This window comes from Notolabrus celidotus, chromosome 7 (assembly GCF_009762535.1).
Source record: "Notolabrus celidotus isolate fNotCel1 chromosome 7, fNotCel1.pri, whole genome shotgun sequence".
Taxonomy (NCBI): domain Eukaryota; kingdom Metazoa; phylum Chordata; class Actinopteri; order Labriformes; family Labridae; genus Notolabrus; species Notolabrus celidotus.
In genome coordinates, this window is record NC_048278.1 from 35,524,509 (window position 1) to 35,532,555 (window position 8,047).

The 8,047-nt window shown below is 39.2% G+C and overlaps 1 protein-coding gene across 1 annotated transcript; it reads left to right on the forward strand.

The window, feature by feature from the left end:
* Positions 1-218: 218 nt before the first annotated feature.
* man2b1 (mannosidase, alpha, class 2B, member 1) lies at positions 219-7,635 on the forward strand (the record flags this gene model as incomplete). Its single annotated transcript, XM_034688803.1, has 12 exons — positions 219-371; positions 1,552-1,734; positions 1,823-1,920; positions 2,034-2,154; positions 3,251-3,369; positions 3,451-3,552; positions 3,700-3,787; positions 3,891-3,971; positions 4,081-4,305; positions 4,399-4,548; positions 4,777-4,879; positions 7,009-7,635. Coding segments are annotated over 12 exons (1,527 nt in total), but the record flags the coding sequence as incomplete, so codon positions are not given.
* Positions 7,636-8,047: the final 412 nt, after the last annotated feature.

An 8,047-nucleotide genomic window follows, 5' to 3' on the forward strand; every position in this document is an offset into this window, starting at 1 on the left:
TCTTTCTCTCTTTCTCTCTCTCTTTCTGTCTCTCTCTCTATTTCTCTCTCTTTCTCTTTCTCTCTTTCTCTCTTTCTCTCTCTCTTTCTGTCTCTCTCTCTCTTTCTCTCTCTCTCTCTCTCTCTCTCTCTCTCTTTCTCTTTCTCTCTCTCTTTCTCTCTCTCTCTCTCTCTCTCTCTCTCTCTCTCTCTCTCTCTCTCTCTCTCTCTCTCTCTCTCTCTCTCTCTCTCTCTCTCTCTCTCTCTCTCTCTCAGTTCTCAGTCAATGTGTACAACCCTCTCGCTCGCCCCGTCACATGGCCGGTCAGGCTGCCGGTGAACGGATCATCGTACGCCGTATCAGATGCTAACGGGAAGTTTGTGAACTCTGAGGTGAGTGTGAGAGATCAGACGTGATGCAGACATCACTACAGAATTATTAAAATGATCAGCTTAATATTTAAAATATCATCTTTTAACTTTGTCTTCTATCTCACTTTATTTACTTATAATCTAGTTTAGATTTTAATCCATTTTAAGTCATATACTGTCTTATTTAAATGATTATAGACACATATATATTATTTATTCAGTTATTTTTTTAATTTGTATTAATTTATTAATTTGAGTGGATTATTTCATTATTTATTTAGTTATTAATTAGATTTTATCCTCTTATTCCAGTGATTTTTACAGATTACCTCTCAGAATTCTAATTCTTTATTTTCTTTTACTGGTTTGATACTTTAGTGTTTAATTATCTTATCAATTTATTTTATTTTGGTGAGTTTATTCATTTCCTGTCTTGAGTTTTAACATCTTAATGTACCTCCAGTGTTTCCTCATTAAGATATCATGACGGTGTTTCTCAGCACCTTTTTTATTTTATGATTATTAATATTTTTATTGATGTATTTATCATCTTCTTAACCTTGCATATGGATTGTGGCGGGTTTTCTTGTATCTTTAATTTATTCTAATTTATTAAAACCACTATTATTTTTATGAGCAGCATTTTGTGTTACAATATTATTGGATGTTTACAAAAAAATAATAATGGTAGTAATAATAATGTGACTTTAAAACAAGTGAATAAAAGTATTATTACAAAAATCTTTAGGGCCTTTTTAAATGTTTTTAAATCTGTAGGGTCAGGAAAAAGTATTCAGCTTATGTTTTGTTGTTGCTGCAGTACTCAGTTTGGCCACAAGAGGGCGAACTGCACTGTCAGACCATATGCATAGACCTCAAAGCTTTAGTGCTTTCTCCTGGATGAGTTTGACGTCCTATTCTACTCTTAAATAAAGGATTAATCTGCATATTTTGGTTTAGCACCATACAGAGAATTAATGGTGTTTCTTTCATCCGTAGAAAAGCATTATGAGAAGTTACAAACAACCTTAAGTGTTCAAAAGCTTAAAGAAATACCTGGAGAAAATGATGCCTGGGTTTAAATATCTTGTTATCCTCGGGCTTCATTGGAATAAAAACAATGACAAGAAAACAAAAGTCTGATTTTAGTCAATGAATGCACATAAACTAACCCTCTACCATCTCTGCGTCCACGCTCCAGGTTGTTGAGGTCTCTGAAGCCACGCGGGACGTGAGGAGAAACAGAGGCTTCGCCGTCAACGAGCTGGTGTTCCAGGTCCAGGCTCCTCCTCTGGGCTTCACCACCTACTCTGTGTCCCTGGTTGCTGACGGGCCTCCACCTGCCCGCTCACAGCAGTACACGCCCGCGGCCATCCGGAACAAGGTCTCAGAAACTCCTGCTTCGTGTGTGTGTGTGTGTGTGTGTTTTTTTAAAGCCTCTCTGACTCTGTTTTCATGATTCTGTTCTCCAGTACTTAAGAGCGTCCTTTGACCCAGAGACCGGCCTCTTGAGCAGCCTCACCAACCTGGAGACCCAACAGAGCATCGCACTGACTCAGAACTTCTACTGGTGAGAGTCTCAAACACACACTCTCCTACAGATCACTGTTAGGTCTCAGTTTCACTGTAAACTGCAGACTTCTCCTCCTTAATGTCAGGTTTTAATGTTGGTGTGTGTTTCAGGTACAACGCCAGTGACGGGAACAACTCCGAAAGCAATCAGCCTTCAGGCGCTTACATCTTCAGACCCAACTCCTCCACACCTTTCATCATCAGCAGGACGGCGCGGACAGAGAGCATTCTGGTAACATCAGAGTTTTCATTCTTTCATTCTGAGACTTTTCACCTTCCTGTCACCTGGGTGTTTTAAATAGTAAACTTAAGACTTAACTTTTACTTACCTTGGAGTCATTTCCTTTTAGCCCTGGACTGCATTATTACCTTTCTGACCACTCTTTTAGCATCATTTTTATTGATTTTATTTTATTCTATGTTATTTTATGTTATAGATTTTATTGTAATTATTTTATTTGAATGATTCTACCGTAACTCTTTTGATTTTTTTGATATTTTTATGATTTTATTTAGGTGTAGATTTTTATTCTATCTTATTTTATTTATATTTTTATTTCTTATTAATTTATTTTTGATATTTATCTGATTTAAATGTATTTATTTTATTGTACTTGTTTTATTTTATTTTTCTGATATTCTTCTGATTTTAATTAAATTTTTCTGATATTTATCTGATTTTATTTTATTGATTTTATTGTACTTATTTTATTTTATTTTATTTTTCTGATTCAATTTTATTTTTCTGGTTATCTGATTTCTTAAATAGATTTAATTCTAATAATTTTATTTTATTTTATGATATTTTCTGATTTTATTTCAATTTTTTAATTTTAGTTTATTTTTCTGGTATTTATCTGATTTTTTAAATAGATTTTATTCTAATAATTTCATTTTATTTAATGATATTTTATGATTTAATTAAAAAAAAAATATTTTAGTTTATTTTTCTGGTATTTATCTGATTTTTTTAAATAGATTTTATTCTAATAATTTCATTTTTTTTAATGATATTTTCTGATTTTATTTTATTTTCTGATTTTTTTTTTATGGTATTTCTCAGATTTTTTTTTAATACATTTAATTCTAATCATTTCATTTTTTTTGTCTGATTTTATTGATTTGATCATCACAATTACATTTTTTAAGTAATTTCTCTCACTTTCCCCTCCACTTTAACCTTCAGCTGTTGTTTTCTGTCTCTCTGTTCCTTTGTTAAGCATGCTCTAATATATGAACGCTACTATATAAATAAGAGTTGAGTTAAGACTTCCTCATCTCAGACAGAAGCTTTCACCCTTATCATTTCTCCTCTCTCCTTCCTCCAGACTCCCATGGTTCAGGAGGTGAGGCAGTGGTTCTCTCCCTGGGTGTCTCAGGTGGTTCGTCTCTACAGCGACAGCCGAGCTCTGGAGCTGGAGTGGACCATCGGACCTCTGCCCATCGAGTACGTCTGAATATCACACTTCATAAAGACTCTTTCTGCACATGCATCTCTTCATCTCTCTCTCCCTCTCTTTCCCTTTAGTGACAACCTGGGGAAGGAGGTGATCACTCGCCTCGACACCGACATCCAGACCTCTGAGTATTTCTACACGGACTCTAACGGCAGAGAGATGCTGCAGAGGAAGTATGAACGCTTAAAAAACATCAAATCCTTACATTTGATAAGATGTGAGGGAGGAGAAGATTTGAAGGGAGGTTGCAAGTTAAAATTGAGCTTTGTGAGTGTTGTACAGGATCCTCTCAGATATCTGTTTCCTGTTTTGTCCTCCAGGAAAGATTTCCGTCCGACCTGGAACCTGAAGCAGTCCGAGCCCATCGCTGGAAACTACTACCCCATCAACTCCCGAGCCTTCATCAAGGTTTGTTTGAGGCTTTTTCTGGATTCATTCAAGGAGATTTAAACCACTTTATCATGAGGACACAGTCTGAGTAAGCTCCTCATGTGTGTGTGTGTGACTTTAGGATGATACGGACCAGCTCACTGTGGTGACAGATCGCTCTCAGGGAGGAGGAAGCATCCAGAACGGCTCCCTGGAGATCATGGTGAGACACACACACACACAAACACACACATGGCTGAATAGTAAAATTAATATTTTGTAATCAAGTTTAATTTATTTGATCACACCTCCTCCGTCCTCTCCTCCCTCAGCTCCACCGTCGCCTCCTGTACGACGACGTCCGCGGTGTCGGCGAGCCTCTCAACGAGACCTCTGACATCTTCCCCAAGGGTCTGGTGGTCCGAGGTCGTCTCCTGCTCTCCCTCGACCCCCCTCCCAGAGCCGCCGATGCACACCGCCCCCTGGCCGAGGAGGTGGTACTGCAGCCGCTGCTGACGTTCACTGACGGAGATCTGCACCCGAACACTAAACTGGAGGTGAGTGAGGAGGAGGAGGAGGAGGAGATCTCAAACTTTCACATGTTTATACGAAGTCACAGCAACTTTGATGATCCTCCTGTGTGTCTGTAGTTCTCAGGTCTCCAGGCTGCGCTGCCCCCTGCTGTCCACCTGCTCACACTGACTCAGTGGGACAAAGACTCGGTCCTGCTGAGACTGGAGCATCAGTTCCAGAGCTGGGAGAGCAAAGTGAACTCTGAGTCGGTCACCGTCAACCTGCAGGTCAGTGACTCAAACACACACCTTACACTTACTCACACAAGAGAGACTGAGGCAGGAGTTAGAGGACTGTAGGTCATCCAGGAGAGTGAGCAGGACCTCCAACGTGAACCTGGGGTGTCTCGTCTCGCTCTTGGGAGTCCAATCCACTACCACCACCCACTGATATAGACTCATATAGTTTACTCTGAGTCTGATTGTTTAAAATTGTCTTGCTCTCTGTCCCTGCAGAAGCTGTTTTCCACTCTGGAAGTTTTGGGCGTGTCTGAACTGAACCTCTCGGCCAATCAGTGGAAAGATGAGATGAGACGTTTCTCCTGGACGCCTCAGTCAGGTACGAGACTGATCCTCACTACGGTAGTTTTTAAGATCTTAGCAGTCGTTCAGGGCCAGAGGAACACATAATGAGTCTCTGAGTAAGAGGTAACGTGGACTCGATCCAGGTTTAGGTTTAAACTGATATTAGATCAGGGTTAGGTATCCATCATCAATACTCTGGTTTAGTGCAGATTAAAATGTTTTCAAGTACAGAAGCCTGAATCCAACCAGACAACCATGTCAGCTGTTTTAACTTAACTTAAGATCAGATAGACAAATACCAAATAAATATCAAACCTTGTCCATTTTAGACGGTTTCTGTCATAAATAATCTTTAAGTTCAATAGTATTTATTTTACATAATACACTTTAAATGTTAAGTGTTGTTTTGGTGTCTGAATTGTAACTAATGATTTTTGGATAACAGATAAAGTACAGAGAGATTCTAATCCATAACCAGCGCTACATTACAGTTTAATGAATGATGATTAAATGACATTTAAAGTCAAGAGAGGTGAAATACAGATGAGGGTGAGGGACACTGGATACATTTTATGGAGATTAGGCCAGTAAAAAAAAAAGAAACACTTTTTTTTTAATTCTGACTTAAGCCTTAGAATTTAAGCTTTGATCTCAAAATTCAAGAATTCTTACTTCGATGTCAGAATACTGACTTGATCCCAGAATTCCAGAAATCTGACTTTGATCTCAAAATTCTAGAATTCTGACTTTGATCTCAGAATACCAGAGTTCTTACTTCGATCTTACTTTCATCTCAAAATTCTAGAACTCTGACTTTAATCTCAAAATTCTGACTTGATCTCAGAATTCCAGAGTTCTTACTTTCATCTAAGAATTCTAGAATTTGATGTCAGAATACTGACTTTGATCCCTGAATTCCAGAAATCTGACTTTGATCTCAAAATTCTAGAATTCTGACTTTGATCCTAGAATTCCAGAGTTCTTACTTTGATATCAAAATTCTAGAATTTGATGTCAGAATACTGACTTTGATCCCTGAATTCTGACTTTGATCCCTGAATACTGATTTTGATCTCAGAATACCAGAGTTCTTACTTTCATCTAAGAATTCTAGAATTTGATGTCAGAATTCTGACTTGTCTGAGAATTCTAGAATTCTGACTTTGATCTCAGAATTCCAGAGTTCTGACTTTGATCCCAGAAATCCAAAGTTCTTACTTTGATCTAAGAATTCTAAAATTCTGACTTTGATCTCAGAATTCCAAAGTTCTTACTTTGATCTAAGAATTCTAAAATTCTGACTTTTTACCCAGTTTATTAAAAGAAAATGTCAGGAAAAAAAATATTATTTATATTGGCCTAACCTTTAAAAAGATGTCTTTCAGTGACCCTAATCCTCTTCCTAGAGAAAGCTATGTTATAAGCTACATCGTATTTAACACCACATGTTCCTGAAGAGTGAAACAGTCAAGAAACTCTGAGTTTGGTCTGCTGAGGCCTTCACTTGCATAGAAAATTAAAAAAGTTAACCATCATTAGTCAGTGAGTTTATTGGACAAGATGTCTTATAGCTAAAATTGCCATTTAAGCTCATGGAGTCCACAATAGATGATTCTAATGAGGAGAAGTAGCGCAAAGGACTACAAACACAAGCTAGCTCACAAACTTAGCACAGGAAGCTAACAGAGCAGGTGTTAACCCTTTAGCTTAGCCTCCTGTTAGCAGAGAAAAAGAGACCAGAAGAGAGTCTGTGCTCTGAAACCAAACATGAACCCCAGACCTGGTGTCTGGTTGGGATCAGCTGCTGGTGAGTCAGCGCTCGAGCTCTCAGCTGTCCTGGTTCAGTTTGAAATATAGACGGAGAAGACGAGGGTGAACACAGAAACCCACAGATGCTTTTTTAATTCTTCCAGCATGCTAATCACCGCTCCATTACAGACAACTCCACTTTAAAGACTATTCCCCTGCAGGGACTAATCAAGCAGTCAGTGGAATATAATGAGTCATAAATGCACTTTTATGGCTCACAGATTTCCTCGTAAACTGAGGGGTGTTTTACGGCTCGTCAGGACTCGTTTCCTCAGACGGCTGATCCACTGACTGAGTTTAGATTACTGATGTCTCCGTCTTTCACTTTCTGATGTTTACCTGTTTTGTCTTCAGGTGAGAGGCCTCTCCTGAAGACCTTCGAAGACCCCTCGCCGTGGGAGGTGACGCTGAAGCCGATGGAGATCCGAACCTTCCTGCTCAGAGTCAGCCTCCGATAGCCAATCACGTTCCTCCAGACGAATCAGTAACGCAATTCAAACCAATCTCATCTCCTTCTCCTGTTTGATTGGATCAAGTGAGGACACTTCTACAAGATGACAGAAACACTGGGGTCAGGTGGCATCACAGACGACCCAGATCTAGCGTTTCCCACAAACATCTGAAGACCACGTCTGTCCTACATTGAGGCAGGATCTTCATGTTTTCTTTCTTGTGGTTGACCGAACAAGAAAAGAGAGAGATACCAGCGACTCAGGATGTCTGCACTAGTTCCTCCTTCATCTACAGACTTTGTTAAAGCTGCCTTTTACTCTACGACTTTTAAAACTGACCCTGTAGCGTTTTACTGCCTTTAAACTGAAGGTGTTTTATTTCTCTTCCAATCACACTAGAAGTTAAACTGATGCTGACTCGTACAAAGAGTCAAATGACTGGATTTGTGCCAATATGTGTAAATATTTTAGAATGATTTTATACTGATTATCAAACAGCTGATAATAAAGTTTATGATTCTTAACTTTCTGTACATGTGTGTTTGTTGTTTGTTGTTTGTGTTCACAGCAGCGGCAAAGAGCCTTTAAGTAGTCAGGGTCCAGGAGGCAGACACCCTCTCCACTTTTAAGAGTAGGCGTCAAACTTTCCTTTTTAATAAAGCTTATAGTTAGAGCTGGATCAGGCTTGGACCAGCTCTTAGTTATGCTGCTATAGGCTCAGACTGATGGGGGAATTGGCGCACTGACACTTTTCGACCGAGGCCGTTTCAGGGCCGGTTCCGAGCTGGCGCACAATTGAGAACGGGTTTTTTGTTTCATGTTTCAAACTGGTTCCAGAGCGGCTCAAACTCTTGGCTGGTCTAGAACCGCAAACCGCTTACGTCAGGGACGAGGGACGGGGGGGGGGTTGCTGTGATCAAAAACACAAACCAAACGTGTTT